This window comes from Myxocyprinus asiaticus, chromosome 24, assembly GCF_019703515.2.
Source record: "Myxocyprinus asiaticus isolate MX2 ecotype Aquarium Trade chromosome 24, UBuf_Myxa_2, whole genome shotgun sequence".
In the NCBI taxonomy this organism is placed as follows: domain Eukaryota; kingdom Metazoa; phylum Chordata; class Actinopteri; order Cypriniformes; family Catostomidae; genus Myxocyprinus; species Myxocyprinus asiaticus.
Genome location: NC_059367.1, coordinates 3,598,407 through 3,618,534, shown reverse-complemented (window position 1 = coordinate 3,618,534; position 20,128 = coordinate 3,598,407). Strand labels below are relative to the sequence as shown.

Sequence of the window (20,128 nt, the reverse complement as noted above, 5' to 3'; positions counted from 1 at the left end):
GGCCCAGAATACCTTGCAACGGCCCAGCGTATAGTATTAATGTTTTGCGTGTTGCTGTTGTGGAATGTTGTAGTAATCAGAATGTGCATTTGTAATCCTGTGTTTGTATGTTCAGAAATCCCACCGTGTTGAAATGAGGTCAAGCCTTTCAAAACACAATGCCGGATGCCATGAATGTGTCAGTGCGTGTGTAGCTGTCTTTATGATGTCATAATTACATTCCTGTCATTTATCATTTTATCTAATCTTGTATAAACAAAAAATGTAAAACCAACTCTTTTATGCATACTTGTGAACAACGCATTCCTCTACTTGTCTATATTTACATTGTTCAAAGAAGTATGTAAACTTAAAAAATAATTAGCTCCATGAAAATAGTAATTTTAATTATTGGTGAATCTCATGAAAACATGCCCAGATCAAATTTCACACCAAAATCAAAACACAAGAAATTATTTTGCATGAAGTTGAAGACAATGATGTAGAAATTACATGTCACGTCAATAAAGCACAAATTTCCCCACAAATTCCCGCTACTGTAATGCATCAAAATGTTTTATATATGAGTTGTACTTGCTTGTTTTGATTACTGGGGGAGTTACCTCTCCCCCATCCCCTCTGGAATCTACGCACCTGTGTTTTGACATGCTTTGTGAGAGTCACCCATATGGTATGTATCATGGTGCATTCATTTTTTTAAAGCACAATGAATCCAGGACAGCATAGATGTCCAGCATATATAACAAGAAAATGGCAAAGTATCCATATGAAATACAACTAAAAGGTTGATGTGGAAAAATATTGGTATGGTTTTGGTCAGCCAAATGACATTGCCTATGCAATGACCACATCAAAGTCTTGACCTCAACAGGGCTCATTAACCTTCCAGAAAAAACGGTATTCCCCATCATCAGCAACATTCATATGTCTTTCACCCAGTTCTGCTGGAACATATGGCGCTATCACAATCGACCAATGGGCGGCTACGAGAAACAGGTTGATTAGCTGACGTCACGGGTGCTGGCGCGCGCACGGGGTTGGGAAGAGGCTCGTGCGCGAGCGCAATCCGTGTATTTGTGTCGTAAAAGCCACAGAGCGAGGGGCGACGATAATGGGGAATAACCGGGACCCCGGTGCTTTGGAGTGGACACAGCGACTGGACGGTGATCGTCAGGGGGGTTCACGTGAAGAGCAAACGCCGTGGGATTGTTTTGAAACGATTTGAATGGCTTGATGGATTTTATTGAGGGAAGCGACCAATTGATTGGCATTGGATATACGACTTCAGACCTCATATAAGCTACTGGATACGATTTAATCCAACGTTAATCAATTTCAATGGCGTTATCGTCGACCCAGAGCCAAACAGGTCACCGGGACCCAGGACTGAAGCGGGTTCACCGGGTTTAAACCGCTCAAATCTGTCGTTTGTTTCCGGCGATGTCCGCGTCCTGCCTCGATCTGCGCAGCGTGATTTCAGCACCACCGCACCTGGACAGCGACCGCATGGAACGAACCCTCGATCCTTCACCAGACACCGAACATCAGAGCCGCACGCTGCTACACACCGCTCCCCGGGGGCTCGGCATGGCTCTGGAGGAAGAGCTGGCCATGCTCACCGGGGAGCGGGACGAGGATGTTGAGGTATCCGCCTTAGAGACACCTGTGAACGGGCAGGACTCGGACCTACTGGCCCTCTTCCGACAGAAAGAGAAGGACCTGGTGCTCGCTGCTAAACTGGGCAAAGCTCTACTTGAACGAAACCAAGACCTCACAAAGCAATATGAGAAAATGACCAAGGATTTAAACGACAAACTAGAGGTGAGGCTTTTATAAGTAGGCTAACTTTAAAACAAATAGCCTGCGCATTGATATTATTATTGATAAAAATAAAGTGTGCATCCTGTTGGAATACGCTCAAAACATTCATAAACATCATTTATTTACACATTTCAACTGTATGACATATTTCCATCAAACCGAACTGGGTAGTCTTTAAATAGTATGAATTCAAAATAAATGTGATTTAATTCAAATTAATGGTAACACTTTACAATAAGGTTGTATAAGTTAACATTAGTAAATGTATTAGAAGTTATAAACTAACAAAATACAATATATGTATTACATTGTGCATATATTCACAATTGTTCATTGTTAGTTCATGTTGGTTCATAATACATTAACTATTACTTTAAATTAAAAAAAAAATGTATTGGGATATGTTGAAATGAACATAAAACAAGATAAATAACTGCTGGAAAAGTGTTGTTCATTGTTAGTTCATGTTAACTAATGTAGTTAACTAATGTTAATATATACAACCGTGTTTTAAATTGTTACCAAATGAATGAGTATGAACTTTAAAAACGTATTAAACTAAAAACATAAGTTTTAAAAAATACAGTTTGATAAATGGAAAAGCAACTATGTATGCCTTTGGTATTAAGTGAACTCATTTTATACTTGGCAAATTAAGTTCATATGCAAATTTAAGCATATTGGAAAAAAAAGTAATTTAAACCATTTACAGGTACACAATATACTGTGTGTGTGTGTGTGTATATATATATATATACAGTTGCAATCGAAATTATTCAACCCCACCAAGACAGTAAGGATTTACAAAGGTAAGCTTTTCTGATGACCCAGAATTTTTTAACTTTACATCTATATCAGTTGAGTGACACATTCAAAGTCATAGTGTGAATATATAACCTAATATTTGTAAATAGCAGGATTTTTTAAAAATACAGCCATGTCATAATTATTCAACCCCTATTGCATGTAGCTGCTTCTTAAATATGTAAGGCTACACAAGTAATTGTTTTCATCAATCTGCAAAGGCACTTATATAAGTTGTAAAATTTAAGTTTAGCGTTGTAAGTAAAAATGTATTTCTATGCAAAAAATGCAATTAAAAATAAGCTGTCTCAAAAGCTGATAGAGGAGATTATTTCATTACACAAGAAAGGTCATGGCTAAAAGTACATTTTTTAAATATGGTACAACAGCAACCTTCTTGGGGTGTGGAAGAAAGCAAAACTTCACCAAGGGAAATGTTGACTCCAGTTGACTGAATATTCAAGAAGTAATTAGGAAAGACCTGTGGAGTCCTGGAAGAAGGTTTTATAGACGTATGACACTAAACTGAAAATGAGTTTTAGACCCATGGGTCAGCAGTATGTCTGGAGTAAGATGACAAGGTGATGACAAGAATGACACCATCCCTACAGTCAAGCATGGAGGTGGGTCAGTCCTGTTATGGGGGTGTTTTGTTGCTGCAGGAAACGGCTATCCTGACTATGTGACTGACACTATGGATTCTGTCAGGAAAAATATAATGCCTTCAGTGTGTAAATTGAAGCTCGGTGATCACTGGTCTTTCCAGCAAGACAATAACACCAAGGATACATCCAAGTTGTCCAAAATCTAGTTCAGGGATAGGTCATGGAATGTCCTTAAATGGCCCTTTCAGTCCATCATTAAAATCCCATTGCAAACCTTTGTTGGGATTTCAAGGAAGCAGTGGCAGCACAGAAACCAAAGAATGTCAATGAGCTGGAAGCTTTTGCTGATGAGCAATTTGTAAATATTCTAATAGAGAGGTGTCCGAAGCCTGAGAACACTTACCTGAAACATTTATTTGCTGTTATTAAGGGTAAAGGATGCTCCACAAATGATTGACTTTGGGGGTTGAATATTTTTAACATGACATTTGTGGAGCGAATTAGTTATTTTTTATTTTAAAATTTGGGTAAACATCACAAGAGTGTATTACTGGTCAGGGGGGTTGAATAATTTTGATTGCAACTATATATATATATATATTACATTGTATAAATCGATTTTAAAAACTATTGGCAGATTATTGGCCTTTCCCACCCCCTTCGTTATTGGCAAAATCAGTCGACCTGGTGTTATTAGCACTCTTAATATACAGGTATAAAAATGTTGAAAGACTTTATGTGATGGTGTAAATCATCATTGCCAGCTACAACAGGAGTTAATCATAGAAAATCTCACTTCTCACTTCTCACATCTCAAAATGAAACATTCTGCATCTGCCACCAAGGCTAGCTCTCATTCAATGGGTTACAGAAGTTAATTTCATCAGTTAACATATGATGCCATGCAACGTTTCAAGGCCTTCTGCATCCGTAGAAGCTGCTGGTTGTCAAGACCCAGCACATTAGTTTTTTCTAATTTTTTTCTAAAGAGATATTTCTAATTCCAGTCTATGTTGACCATACATTGTGCACCCTCAATGCACCTGAGAGATATTTACTGTCACTAAATGGAGACTGTGTGGAGACATTGACTGAGTTCAGATCTATATGAACTCTGATGGTCTCTTCTGTGTTGTTGCAAGAAAAGATAATGTGCTTTGGCTCTGTTCACCCGACTGAGGGCCAGACACCCGACATATTTCTGGCAGCTCTTCTGTCCAGCTCATGTCTCAAACTTAAACCCCTTGTCTTAATCCACGTTATAGATCTTCCTTTCTTTTCATGTTTGGGGATTTCTCATTATCTAACTATTTGAAAAAGTATTCATTCACATAAGCTCTCTTGCAAAAGCAAATAATTAGCATTGAAATGGTTTGACAGCCGTCACACTGGATTTCACAGATTTTAATCAGTGTCGGTCTTCATTTTTGGCAATTATAGCTGTCTCTCTTAAAGGTGCCCTGCAGTGAACCTGTCTAACCCCACATAGTATGAGACCATGAAATCTACTTGTCTTCCAATCATGAGGATCTTCCAGGGGGTAAGGGTTTGGCTGGTTAACTTCGGCAATTAGCCCATGCTTTGCATACACCATAATGCAGGCAAAAAGCGTGTTTCTCCATTGATGAGCATTCAAAAGTAGCTGTGGATTCTGATGAAGTAAATTTTTTGTAAGCACCATACCGTAAAAATCTAAAAAATTTAATTATGCCATTTTTAAAGAGCTTTTTAAGGTGCCTTATGTCATTTTTGTGCCACTAGTGTCACTAAATGAAATGGAAAATCATGACAAGCTTTTTTGAGCACTTCCACTATCTTCCATTGGTCTGGTTTGATTTATGAGTAAAATAAAATTATTTGAATTATTATTATAATTTTTTTTCCTCCCCAATTTGGAATGCCCAATTCCCAATGCGCTCTAAGTCCTCGTGGTGGCGTAGTGACTCGCCTCAATCTGGGTGGCGGAGGACGAATCTCTGTTGCCTGCGCGTCTGAGACCGTCAATCATGCTATTTTCTGCAACACCCACGCACAACTCACCACGCGCCCCACCGAGAGCGAGAACCACATTATAGCGACTACGAGGATTGTACCCCATGTGACTCTACCGTCCCTAGCAACCGGGCCAATTTGGTTGCTTAGGAGACCTGGCTTGAGTCACTTAGCACGCCCTGGATTTGAACTCGCGACTCCAGGGGTGGTAGTCAGCGTCAATACTCACTGAGCTACCCAGGCCCCCAAATTATTAGAATTATTGAAATTATTAGTCATAACTTAAATATGTGTGTGTCTTTTGTAAGTATGTAACCAAAAAGTCACCAAAGGACCACAGCATCTAAACACGCATGCTTGTGGTAGTCGTAGTCCTAATTTAGTAACTTTTAAAGCCACACTATGTAACTTTCTGCCCTCTAGTGTTTGAAGCATAACATTGCACGTTACTTGCGGAGGAACACTTTACGTCAGTTGTGAATGATTAGGCACTGCTCTTCTGGAGGATGAATCTCATGGTTTGAGGCGGAGATGACCTGCAGTGCAGAGTCATGACGAGCTATTTTCATGTTAATATTATGTTATTCACTTAAAAATGTATGAGGAAGATAAACCACATTTAGTTATACTGTATTTTAATACAATTATTAAAGTGTTTTATCCACTACACAATACACATTAATGTTTGTTTTGTACTACATATGTCATTTTAAGAGGTGAAACTCGTGACCATGCCTCAGTTGACCATGCAAGTGAACCTTCATACTACAAAAGTAGGTCTATGCACTGCAAACAATAAAAGACTGTAATATAAAAATGCAAAATGAGGATTTAATAATGATTAAATACTTTATTGAATATGAAAATAATACGCAGAAATATGCAATATAACAATTACAATAATACATTTTTAATTGTTTATTTGAAAGTAAAGTTACAACAGAAAGATGGTTACATGCTAAACAAATGAATAAACATTACTGTGCAATGAAATCGGTACATTATAGACAACTTGAGATGAGCATAAATTCATGGGGAACCACCTGTTCTGTTTAAATCTGTTTAAACATGTGCTAAAAGGACAAAATGGCAAGTGTCCGTACACTGATTTATTGCTCCAAAAATATTCTATTGGCTTACACTTGCTTGCCGCGTTTAGGCCATTAGGTCTTCCTCAGGCCAAAAAAAATTCAAATAACAATTTTCTGCTAAAAGGACAATTTAAAGTGACAACAACAGTGCATTTCTGTGACTGAGGTAAAACAAAAAACAAATGGCCTAAGAAAACAGCGGTACACACATTTAGAGACACAATTTGGGAATCTTGAAACTGCAGCAATGTTATAAAGTACTAAGAAGTCATGAATATTAGTAAACGTAACAATAACTTCACTGAAAAAAAAACTTAACACATTGCAATCAGTACACATGAGTAATGTTCAATTTATTAATGCATGACAAACAATATAAGCTTCAACAACCCTTCCAGAAAACATATGCAAGCAGCATAGCAGGGAAACAACTTCGCCAAACAGTAAAAAACAGTTAAATCCATTAGGAGAGTGATTTCACTCCGTTGCTGTCCTGACTCCTGAAACCACGACTGGACTGATTGAACAGCTGTCGCATTCGCGGCACAGCCGGATCTTCTTTCTCAGCTTACGGATATGATGTAAACATGCAAGGAAGAAAGATATATGCCTGCGATTTCGTGCCGAATCCGACCCGACAGCTCAAATTCCCTCAAAATAACAATCATTATTGTAGGCTTACTGTAGTGAGTTGGGGGAAGACAAGGGCATGGTTCTGAACATGGATTCTTTATGTACTCACTCAATAATTAACTTTTGTTCGTTGTAACAAAAATAATCTTACATAGTGCAGCTTTAAGTAACATAGCATTTTTTAAAACACAGTAGCCTTAAAATGTACATTTTAGGTATGTCTGTGTGTTATTTATGTTGAAGAGCAAAATGTGAATTCCCAGTGGCTTGAAAATGCTAGATGTCTTGAGTTTTAGGACTATGAACTGAAATGACTACAATAATGGACTGGTGAGGAAAAAAAATATCGAAATAATGACGCCAGAGTGTCAGCTATAGATTCTTTCTCTCTCTTTCAGCTCTTGGAACAGGAAAAGCATGAGTTGCGGCGTCGTTTGGAGAGTCGCGAGGGTGAGTGGGAAGGTCGGGTGGCAGAACTGGAGACAGATGTGCAACACCTGCAGGGGGAGCTGGAGAGGCAGCAGGTGCAACTGCGCGAGGCCGATCGCGACAAGAGTCGCGCAATCAGTGAACTGTCAGAACAGAACCACAGACTACTGGAGCAGCTCAGCAGGGTGAGTGACCTCTGACTGGAAATCTGGAGGAAGGCTGGTGCCACAGAAGTGGTGGCTGATGTCAGTTTGTAACGGGTCAGAGAGGTGTAAAACAACAGTTAGTGGAAGGGTTGGGTTAGTACTCAACTTTGGGACTTGGTGTTGCAGGGCAAAACCTTGCACTTCAGGGAACATGAAATAGCGGAATCTACAGCCTGTGCAGTCCTACAGCCTTGATCTTTATTTGTTGCTGCTGGACTTTGTGTTTGTGACTTGAAAACAATGTTGCTGTAGAATGTAGCCTGTTCCTGTAGCTCCTCTGGTAGAGTATGGTGTTAGCCAAGGGTGAAGGTTTGGTTTTAACACTGGTAGGGACATTTTTAAATCAATCAATCAATCTATATAGATGAACCAAAGTTTCAGCAAACTGCCTTTATTAAGGATTAAGGATGCAAGTGGCATGAAAGTATAGCTCCTATCTACTTTAATGGGGAAAGACCGAAATCTCCAAAACGGTTGGTCAAGATTACCATCAAATTACATATTTCAAATCAGCAATAAAATGTGACAACAATGGTTTCATAAATTGTGCTTCTTTAGGTCAGATCACGCCAAAAAACAAAAATGTTCAGGCTGGTCCAGCTGATGCGCGTGCACGTTCTAGAGTTGACTGTCTGTATCTAAAAGTTGATTGGATCTTTTACGTGTAAGGCGGGACTTCCTTTTCTACTAGAGGTATATATATCGGTTTTACCGATTTATTGGTACAGATAGTTGGTTTTTGGAACTTTCGGTGATGGCTAAAATCTGTGCCGATAGTTGCTGATATTTTTCTTTATTTTATTCCCTCGTTATTCTAGACAAGAGCATTGTAAAACACTGTAATGGAGTATGTCTCCGTCATTTCAAAATATGAGTCCCTGAAGTGTTTCAAGCTTGTACGGATCAGATCACGCTAAAAAACAAACATTTTCAGGCTGGTCCAGCTAATGTGCATGCACATTCTAGAGTTGACTAACTTGTCTGTATCTAAAAGGTGATTGGCTCTTTTACATGTAAGGTGGGACTTCCTTTTCTACTAGAGGTAGACCGATGTATCGGTTTTTTCCGATTAATAGGCTCGATTAATGTAAGTATAATGTATGTACAGTAAATTTTATCAAATGCTTAAGTACATAGTAGTTAAAGACACCTAATATTAAGTGGGTCCAAAAAGGAAATAATTTCATTTTATGTATAAAACCGTGACACAGAAACATATGATACCAGATTCAGTATTTAAATTACATTCAGTCAAAATTGTGCTTTTAATATTGATAGGGATTATCCAGGACAATGTATGGACATGTCCCTATAGTTTCTATACTCAAATTTATGCCAACATATACCACATCACAAATGTAGCCTGTATGAACTCTTATTCTAAAAAACACTCACAAAAAAAATCTATGTGCAAGAACAGCCCAGATTATTTTTCTTGCAATTTTTTAAACTGAAATATACATTGAACTTGGCTCGAAATCCAATGGGACAGATTAGTTCACCTGCTTAAAGCATACAAAGGCAGGTGAAAAACACATTCTTAATGCAATGTAAACAGCTGTGCAAAGAAACATTATGCAACATACCTGTTTCACGGTACAGCAGAGTGACTTGGAAGCTGCACAGGTGATACACAGCAATGCGGTTGTACCTGAAGAGAGATATTATAAGCTAACCTTTTAGAAACACAGACTGTTCGTGTCTTTGTATGACTTGTGTAGGACTCTTAAGAAAAACATGGATATTGTTTATTGTGTGATTGTTGGAAACATTTGTCCAACTTGTCTGTTTTTTTTTATATGGAGCTCCTTAGAGGACAGGGCAGGTATTATTGTTTTATTTTTTTCTGAAATAGTTTTGCGTGCCCTCGCAATACGTTTTGCATTAATTTGCAATAAATTTACCATGGTTTTATATAGTAAAGTATAGTATAGTACAGTAACGGAGCCCCTAAGAGGACAGTTCAGGAATTTTTGTTTTTTTCTGAAATAAAAAATAAAATAACATTTTTTTGCTTGCCCTCGCAATAAATTTACCATGGTTTTACTACAGTAACCATATTTTAACCTTGATATTTGTAGTAATACCATAGTAATAATACAGGGAAACAACAACTATGGTAATAAAAACCATAATTTTGTGGTTATTATGCTTTTACTACAATATTTGTAGTAAAACCATAGTAACCACAAGAATTACCATGGTTAATCTATAGTAAAACCATGGTTACTATATGGATACAGTATACTGTATTAAAATCATGGTTTCTGCCAAAACAACATGGTTACTTAATTTACTTTTCATAGGAACTACAATATGACTAAACCTAAACCATGGTTTCCACCAAACATTATGATTTTTAGTACCAAAGTTTAAGTTTTCCTGTATTATCACTATGGTTTCACTACACATATCATGGTTCAAATATGGTTACTGTAGTAAAACAATGATAAATTTATTGTAAGGGCACACAAAACTATTTCACATACAAAAAAATTCCACCTTGTTCTCTTAGGGGCTCCTTAGTATTTTTTATTTTTTTTCCTCCCCTCTTCTCCCCAATTTGGAATGCCCAATTACCAATGAGCTTTAAGTCCTCGTGGTGGCGTAGTGACTCAGTCCGGGTGGTGGAGGATGAATCTCAGTTGCCTCCACGTCTGAGACTGTCAATCCGCTCATCTTATCATGTGGCTTGTTGAACGCGTTACCGAAGAGACATATCGCGTGTGGAGGATTCACGCTATTCTCCGTGGTATCTACGCACAACTCACCACGCACCCCACCGAGAGCGAACCACATTATAGTGACCACGAGGAGGTTACCCCATGTGACTCTACCCTCCCTAGCAACCGGGCCAATTTGGTTGCTTAGGAGACCTGGTGGGAGTAACTCAGCACGCCCTGGATTCTAACTTGCAACTCCAGGGGTGGTAGTCAGGGGCTCTGTAGTTTTAAAACAGTTGCACCTGATTGTGTTTTTCCTGGAAAACAGAAGTTCTTTCTGTTTGATAACACAAGAGAAGAGCTGACAGGTCAGAATTGTCTCCGGTTACACATGTAACCTTGTTTCCCTGAGATGAAAGGAATGAGACATTGCTGTAAGCACTATGGGCAGTGTCCTTCTACACGACCTTGTTGAAACCCTTATATAGTCACGGCAATCCTCTGATTGGCAATGGTGTCTGAGCCCCGTAGGCACGCAGTTAGCCTATATAAGCGGGCGCTCAGTCACCATTTCTTTCAGAATTTTCTTACTGAGGGACAAGAGTGAATCACTCGTATTATGAAACTCTGAAGTAGTAGCGTGGCCAGCTTTCGCAATGTCTCGTTCCCTTCATCTCAGGGAACCGAAGTTACATGTGTAACCGAAGACGTTCCCTTTCGATTCAGTTCACTCGACATTGCTGTAAGTACTATGGGAAATGATATCTCATCATGCCACACTACGTGACATTACACTCCCAGAGTTATAACACTAAATATAGATATTCATAAGGAGTCACTGGCCACAGGCTGATGGCTTATAAGTCATATTAATGTGTATATGAATAGTCACACGTGGCAGATGCCAGATGGAAAGTAATGTAGTCTGGAATCTATATGAACCATATAGATATACATAGTATGGTTTATTAATCCTCTCACAACATGGTTGGAAAAGTAGTTTATATTTATTATGAGAGTGCTTATGACTTATAAAGGGGCAGTTCAACAGCATATGCCCTCACCGGGCATAACATATGCATAAATTGCTCTTCATATGAATTAAATTGAGGGGAAAGAAAGCTTGCAAACTAACCACCTGAGCCCTGAAGGCCGTTGATAAAATCTTAGGCATGTAGCCTTTTCTAGGTTAAATGGTGGTTTTTGACAGATCTGGACCAAACTCCAGGTATGAGCTGTCAGTCAACAGCGCCTGCATGTCACCCACCCATTTAAATGAGGCCAAAGCCAATAGGTGTGCAGTCTTTAAGGAAAGCACCCGCAGCTCAACAGATTCCAATGGCTCGAACGGGTAGTTTGTGAGTGCCTTCAGCACCAGATTTAAGTCCCAAGTCGGCACCATAGCAAGGCGAGGGGGGTTCAAATGCCTCGCTCCCCTAAGGAACTTTGACTAGATTGTGTTTGCCTATCAGAGAGCCAGCCTCCAGGGCGTGGTATGCTGAGATAGTCACTACATAAACCTTGAGCGTTGGAGGGGTAAAACCAGAGTCGAGCCACTCTTGAAAGAATGTCAAAATCTCAGGTATGGGGCAATTATCTGGGTCTTTACCACGTGAAGAGCACTAATTTGCAAACTCTCGCCATTTAAGTGCATAGAGGCGTCTCATGGATGGTACTCTAGCCTGTAAAATGGTATTCATCACCAACTGAGCCAATTCTGACTCATCCGATGTGCTCTGTTCAGAGGCCACACATGTAGGTAAAAAAAGTTCTGGCTGGGCATGCCAAATCGTGTCTTGTGCTTGAGAGAGAAGGTCTCTCCTCAGCCATCTAGTATTTCTATCGTCTCCGGAAACCAGGACTGATTGGGCCATTTCGACACAACTGACAGAACTGTTTCCATGTCCACTCTGACTTTGCTGATGACAGAATGAAGGAGGAGCACTTCATTCTGTCATCAAACTTGCTTGAAAAACCTGGAGCACCGACATGCTGTGGAGTGCTGAACCAGCTTGGCCCGCTGCTGTATAAGCTCTTCCAGCCAATGCGGACATCAGTCGACACGGCTTGGAGGGGTGGGCAGAGCGGGATTTCCATCCCATGGCAGTATTATGGCAGAGGTGTGCTGCGACCACTTGTTCCACCGGGAGAAGCTTTGAGTAGCATTTTTCTTCACCGTGGTCCACTTTATTGATGACAGCAGCACCTCCGACCTGAATGTGCGAAGAGTAAGGCGCACACAAGGTCTTTGTGAGCTCAGCGTGGACCTCAGGGAAGAATGGTACGCTCCACCAGACCTCGGTCTGTTGATGATGGCCGGTTTGCAAAAACCATTCATCCAGGCAAAACTTTTCTGGCTCTTCTGGAGGGGATCATGCGAAGAAGCTCCTTATCCACAGCATGTGCATGTTCTTCACCCTCGCTGGAGTAAGGGATGGCGACATGCTCCGTAGACCACTTGCCTGAAGCTGCGAGTGACACAACATCATCCCCATCATCAGAGCCTCAAACGTAATGAGGCTGTGCGCTCCAGTAGAGGGTCGGATCTCATCACATGCATATTGCACAGACGAGGACGTTGGATCGGATGTTCGGGGGGCTCGCAGGGCTTGTGCCAGCGCGAGATCCTCCTCTAATTCTTCCAGCTCAACCTCACTGCCCCGCTGTGCCTCCTCCTCATATGGTCCATCAGGACTTAACACAGAAGAGGTGGGTGGGAGGGCACGAGAGGCTGGATCTTCCCTCAAGATGAGGTCGATCCTAGAGTGCAACGTCCGGAGATTCATGCCCTCGCAGTGAGGGCAGTCTGTCTCCATGAGAGATGCTTGTAAGTGGGTGCAGCCCAGGCAGTGAACACAGCTCTCTTGCTCATCAGGTGGCGGGATATGCCGTTCACATAGTGAACACTTGCGGAAGGACATCTTTAAAAAGACGCGGATCACACAAACAGCTCTTTAGTTAATATTGTATATTATATATAGTATATATATATATATATATAAAGGATACAGTAACTCCAGCCGGAGCGCTGTGGGAAGCAGGTAGGAGATTCGCTGAAGCACCGCGTTGGTCAACGACAAGCGTCTGAAGTGAAGAACCCGTTCACAGAGAGCACCTTTGATGGTGATGTGTAGAACTCTTCACTGGAAAACACAGGGGAGCGGAAAGCCTCTCGGTGCAGGCGCTGAGCACAGGCGATGAGTCTTCCTGTCCGCGTCTTGCTGAGAAGTTCCGTCCACTGTAAGTGTATATCGACAGCAAAGCAGAAAGGGTTCCAAAATGAAGACGAAGTTCGCAGTGACTGAGAAATGGTGACTGAGCACCCGCTTATATAGGCTGACTGCGTGACTACAGGGGCGAGGCTCAGACACCATTGCCAATCAGAGGATTGCTGTGATTGTATAAGGGTTTCAACAAGGTCGTGTAGAAGGACACTCCCCATAGTGCTTACAGCAATGTTGAGCGAACTGAATCGAAAGGGAACCTGTGGTTTCTGCATGTGTCACATGTGAACGTTTATGCTAGTTCAGTTTATTCGGCTCAGATGAGTCACATCAGCAGGAGTTTGTGCAAACAGCCAGAAATCCAGAGCCAAAGGAATTAAGAGAGTATTTGTGAGCTGAGACTGATGCCTTCAGGAGAGGTTAATTGACAGAAACATGTCGGATAGGATCTATATGGATAGTGCTTCTTTAAAAGACTGGCATGTTATGGCTGAATGATTTTAGGTCATAATCATCACAGTTAATGTGGTGAGTGATTTTGAGTCATTGCAGTGGTATTAAAGATGAGGTATGACTCCAGCCAGGTCTCCTAAGCAACCAAATTGGCCCGGTTGCTAGGGAGGGTAGAGTCACATGGGGTAACCTCCTCGTGGTCGCTATAATGTGGTTTGTTCTCGGTGGGGCACGTGGTGAGTTGAGCGCAGATGCCGCGGTGGATGGCGTGAAGCCTCCACATGCGCTATGTCTCTGTGGCAACGCGCTCAACAAGCCACGTGATAAGATGTGTGGGTTGATGGTCTCAGATGCAGAGGCAGCTCGGATTCGTCCTCCGCCACCTGGACTGAGGCGAATCACTACGCGACCACGGGGACTTAAAAGCGCACTGGGAACTGGGCATTCCAAATTGGGTGAAAAAGGGGAAAAAGGTATGATTGTTTAAAACAGAATGTGACACTCAAGAAGACACAGTGTTGTAGAGGATTATAGTAGATAATTCTGTTTTTATAAAGAGAGACTCCTAATAGCCCTAGTTGTAGGGAAAATTCTTAAAGGGATGGTTCACCCAAAAATGAAAATTCCTTTTTCATTTACTCACTCTCATTGCAAACCAGTATGACTTTCTTTCTTTCATCATACACAATGTATTTCCATCAAATTTAGGGATGCACAATATATTGGCGGTCGATATATTATTGTTCGATAACCAGGAACATCAAAATATTATTATTGCGCCAATAATGGAATTACTGCCGATATTTTCGCAGATTATTTGTTACAGTTTTTTGCTTGCAGCTGAGAATCTGATTGCCTACTGCTTCTTTCCTTCAGGCAGAGACTTGGGCAGCCTCAAGCAAAAGTGTGCGTGCACTCACACAGCGTGTGTCAGTTAAAGACAGACTGGTGTTGCAAACCAACCTTGTGTATCTCTGTGAGGATTATTTCAACCTCGTTACATTATTTTGGGGCTGGTTTTAATCTAGATCATCTGCTGTAAGTAACAAAATGCCATTTCCCTTATTCTGTTTGTTTCATGAAGAAAACCTGCAAAAACATGGCAATCATTATCTCTTACTTCATGAAACATAAAGAGAATATGAAAAATAGCATATTGTTACTTACAGCAAAGGATCACAATTAAATTAAGCCCAAACACAATGTAACATGGTGCATAAAACTTAAGTAATCCTCACAGAGTGACTTGATGGCTAAAAATGCTAGTTTGTTACTGAAACTAATGTGCTTGTTGTATTTTATGAGTTGAGACTTTTCTAAAGTTATATGTGTCGATATGTGTATGATGGTTTTACCTATTGACATTATGATTGTGATCAGTTTAGTAAGTTCTACAATGAAACTGCCACAGATGAGCACTTTAATAAGCGTCTATGAATGAGACATGCTTGTCCACATTATGCACGCACATAACACTAACAAACCAGCACTAGCATAAATATAACACCATGTATACAGAGACTAGAGGCTTGTGTGTTTTGTTTAATTTTCGTTACATGCTGTTAATTACCGCATTTTGGTTTAATGTATTATTACAGCTGTTAGAAGTTAATTATTCTCTCTGTTAGCAAGTCATCGGGATTACCATAAACACTCATACAAATGGGCATAACAATTTATCCAAGTGTATTGTCAATGATTTCTCATTCAAATCAGCATACATCTGCAATATAGGCACATTTCTGGTTCATGGCGAACCTTAAATAGCAGCAGTAAAGAGTTTCCAAACTTTTAAATGACATCTGTTTTTCAAATGAGTAGCTTTTAATTAATTAGCTAGCAGTTCCAGGTTAAAAGATTACAAATTAATGCTTAAAATATATATATTTTTTAATTATCGGTTTTAGGCCACATTGACCTGTAAATTATTGGTATTGGCCCAATTTAATAAAATTAAAGTAAATGGGGATTCCAATATTCTATATTCCACATCTTATAAAGCCATACGATAGCTTTGTGTAAGGAAAAGGCTAAAATTTAAGTTGTTATTTACTGATAATCTTCAGTAAATGCATTCCTAATAAAATTAAAGTAAATGGGGATTCCAATATTCTATATTCCACATCTTATAAAGCCATACAATAGCTTTGTGTAAGGAAAAGGCTAAAATTTAAGTTGTTATTTACTGATAATCTTTCCTTCTGCCACAGCTCTCAAATTTCATTCAGGCTTGCACATATTACAACTTGGCACATCAAGACACTTCATACTAGAGGTCGACGATAGTTGATTTTGTCGGTACCGATAACTAAGGTGGTGGAAAATGCCAATAAACAATTAATCGGACAATAGTTTTAAAATTTAATTTAAGACAGAGGAATAAAAAAATTATTATAGGCAACTATCATCATAAAATTTGCAGATAACGATAGTTCCATAAAGCAACAATTGGCACCGATTAATCGTAAAACCGATATTTCAGTTTACCTCTACTTCATACCATGTTTGACGTTAATGAAAGCAAACATAATTGGGTCTTGCATGTTTCGTAACCCAAATGCCATGCACCAAACTTTGAATATGCAAAATTGTGAATGAGATTTACGAGCTATGCCTGTGTTCGACAGAATAAAGTCATGTGGGTTTGGAACGACATGAGGGTGAATAAATGATGACAGTAATGTCATATTTTGGGTGACTATTCTTTTAAAATTACTGGGTTGATGCAGAGTCAAATTTAAGACTTTTTAAGACCTTTTTCAAGACAAATAAATTTAATACCATATCCCCATACCAAAACAAACCAACACAATCTCAAAATAAAATCATGTATCACAGACTCTTACTTAGGCAGGGGCACACATTCAACATGGCCTTAACAATGCTTATCAGTAAAACAGGGTAGGATATACTGTATGCAAGTTTAAAATACTTAAGACATGTTTTCCACATATATATCATATTAAAATTGGTTTATGTACAGTACCATTATATAAATAAATACAAATTAGAGGTCGACCAATATAGGATTTTTCTGATACGATAATGAGTTGAAAGGCAGTTAATCTGCCAATAGTTTTTAAAACTGGAAGCCAATATGAAATGTTCTTAGTCTTTCCTTCCTGTGATGGGGAGGGCCAGACAGAGGCTACAAGAGCCCAAATTGAATTAAATTCCAGATGCAGTTTATAGTGCAACCAAAATACCAATAACCAGGAGGGAAAAAAAAGAAAAAAAAAAAAAGATTTTTGATTCATAGTGCGGACTTTTAACTTTAAAGGCTGAAATACACCGGGACTCTTATTTTGAAATGTATGTGCTTCACTGCTTCCAGCTGCTCATTCAAACAGATAAGGAAAATAAAACATCCTACAATGATCTACAGCATATTACAATATAAACTATTAAAAGTAAATACTGTCATATTTCATCAACACTATATCATCATCATCAATATTTGATCATTAGTGATCGCTTGTCATACATTTCCGATATGTCCTAATGATTGCGAACTGCTCTGCAAAAGCTGAAAACACTCACAAGCCGCCGCATGTGTGGAGAAAATACAGTTCCACGTTTTCACTCTGAAGGATGCAGCGCATGCATTTATTTAATTAAATCGTAATCACATTAGGTCATATCATGATTCCAGTATTTCCGCCCCAAATTTAAGACCTCTTTAAATGATAATTAAGACTTTTGTTGTATCATTTAAGATATGTAAGACTTTTTATGACATTACATTTTGGAAAACTGATTTTAAGACATTTTAAGACTTTTTAAGGATCCACAGGAACCCTGAATTAGCAATCACAATAACTCATTATGTATATCTCTTGATGTCAGTAAATCAGGCTGAATTTATCACAAACCTGGATTGCATCACACTGGCATGAATCATTTCTAAAGAATTTCAAAAAGACATGCTGAAATTGCCTGTTGAGTCACTAATTAAGAATGAACAACCATCATTTCTCACTCACTGATGTTAAATTGAGGGATTCCAGGGTAAATGCTGCATTCATCTGTTGAGTTTGTGCTTGTGTAATAGCAGGATGTTTGAGCAGCTCTTGTTCATAACTGCATTTGAATTCTGTTTGAGTCCTATTGATAATGCCCGCAGGACAGCTGTAGAGCTGTAGCGAGGTCACACAAGCATCTCTTCCTGTATCTAACTCTCAGTTTCTGACACACTGATCTGCAATGTTAATTTATTGTTCAAGTTTACTTCAGCTGTCTATAATACTAATACTCACGCTGCATAATTATTTAACACTGTCTGTCCCATTCTATTTAATTGTTTCTGACACACACAAACAAGTGTTATGCTTACACACATCTCGTCATGATGGCATTTGATGCTATTAATATCCACACTTAAAAGGAAGAATAAATTGATGGATAAACTAATCAGGACTGGCAGAGCGCTGGCTTTCAGCTGGGGGCAAAAACAAAGTCAAAACCAAAACATGTTCTCACTTCTCACCTGTAAGCGTACAGCATTGACATGTCGGCCACTCAAATGAACAGTATTTTAACATCTGAAAAAAAAACAAAAAAAAAACAATTCTTTAATGGCTTTTAGTAAGAAAATATATATACATTTAATTAATTTAAAAGGCCTGATTGGCTACGTCTCTAAATCCAGACAGAGTGCTTGAATATGAGATAACTAGGAGCATGACAAATCTACTAATGGATCTAGAGCTGCAGACTCATATGACCTTAGTTCTGCAGGACAACCAACAGGAAGTGACATAAGGCAGGGCAGAGTGACATAAGGCCGAACTCAGGTGGGATTAGGATTTAATCCAGATCCTCTTTCCTTTCAACATGTTGCCTGACAGACACAAAACAAAACAGGACAGCAAGAATTGTACACTTAGACAGAGGTCAACAACAGAGGGCCAACTCAAAATGACAGATAAGATCTCTTTAATTTCACAATTGTTTCTCCTAGACAGCACTGGAAATAAATGGAGAGCAAATGGAGACTTTTGCTTAGCATTTCAGTTGTTTCTCCTGAGAAAATGACCCTTGTAATCTTACATGTGTCTCATCTAGAGGTTCAGAAGAGATTTCAACAATCTCAGAATGTGCAGAATTTCAGTATGAACTTAAACATCTCAAACGAAGACAAAGTTGATACTTAAATTTATGGCTGTCGATTTAATGCGCTAATTCAGTGCGATTAATTATATAAAAAATGGTTCAATTAATCATATCCTCTGACCATAATAAGCAATATTCTTACCATCGGAGCAATTCAAGTTTGAAGTACCACCTGTTTTCAGCAGGGGGCAGTAAGCGAAACACTAGCTGTACAGATAACAAACCACACTGAGGTTTGACACTAGCGACAGCACAAGATGAGGACAAGTTCTTGCGTTCAAACACAACTAGACGGAGTGTACTTCTGAATTCAGGGATCTTGAGACATTTTTTATACATTTTAAACTATGTTCAACTTGAAAACGATGCAACCAAAGGCGTTCGCCTGATGCATGTGTACATTGGCCCATCCTTAGAAAAGCTCTTATGATAAATCTATCTTGGACAGATTAACTAATTCGATCGCAAAGTGGATTGCTGTGAACTGTAGGCCAATTATTTTCAATGATATGGAAATAAACAATATATTGCCTTCTAAAGCCACTTTTTGTATCGTCTTATCATTAGTTTACTCATCTGCCACAATAATGTAATGCATTTAAATTTTTGGAATTATTATATTCATAAAATTCATTATATTTGTAATTATTTAAAAATAATTAAAAATAATTAAACATATTTTCAATTAAAGCTTTTAACTGAATTAATTACATGATATGCCAATTAATTAATTGAATTAATCACAATTAATCGCATATGCGATTAATTGCGATTAATTCAATTAATTATTCGGCATACCATGTAATTAATTCAATTAAAAACTTTTATTGATTGACAGCCCTACTTAAATGACATAATGCGTCTCCTAAGCTATGAATGAGCAACCTGAGTCATAACGTTTACCTAAAAAAATATTACCTTTACATAAAATTCATATAAATATATAAGGGAAGGTGTATATTTTATTTCCTGTATCTGGTGACCAATTTTCACCATTTATAGAAAACCCAAGAATTTACATTGATGATTTATTTTATTTTTTCCTCATTAAAATGTTTTTAGGAAGTCACTGATTATAAAAACCTCGATTTTTAA

General features: G+C 38.9%; 1 protein-coding gene and 1 long non-coding RNA gene across 2 annotated transcripts in view; one reads left to right on the top strand and one right to left on the bottom strand.

The window, feature by feature from the left end:
• The first annotated feature begins 1,095 nt into the window (after positions 1 to 1,095).
• The window catches only part of LOC127414523 (BICD family-like cargo adapter 1), a 72,300-nt gene continuing 53,267 nt past the window's right edge, over positions 1,096 to 20,128 (top strand). The window contains exons 1-2 of the mRNA XM_051652596.1: positions 1,096 to 1,821; positions 7,345 to 7,560. Coding sequence (XP_051508556.1) covers positions 1,441 to 1,821; positions 7,345 to 7,560 — 597 coding nt within the window. The 5' untranslated portion in view covers positions 1,096 to 1,440. The remainder of the gene's footprint in view (positions 1,822 to 7,344; positions 7,561 to 20,128) is intronic.
• LOC127414525 (uncharacterized) lies at positions 7,582 to 18,450 on the bottom strand. The gene is made up of 3 exons (XR_007892809.1): positions 18,408 to 18,450; positions 9,168 to 9,232; positions 7,582 to 7,904 (listed from the first exon to the last, which is right to left on the bottom strand). It is a non-coding gene; the product is annotated as an uncharacterized LOC127414525 (long non-coding RNA).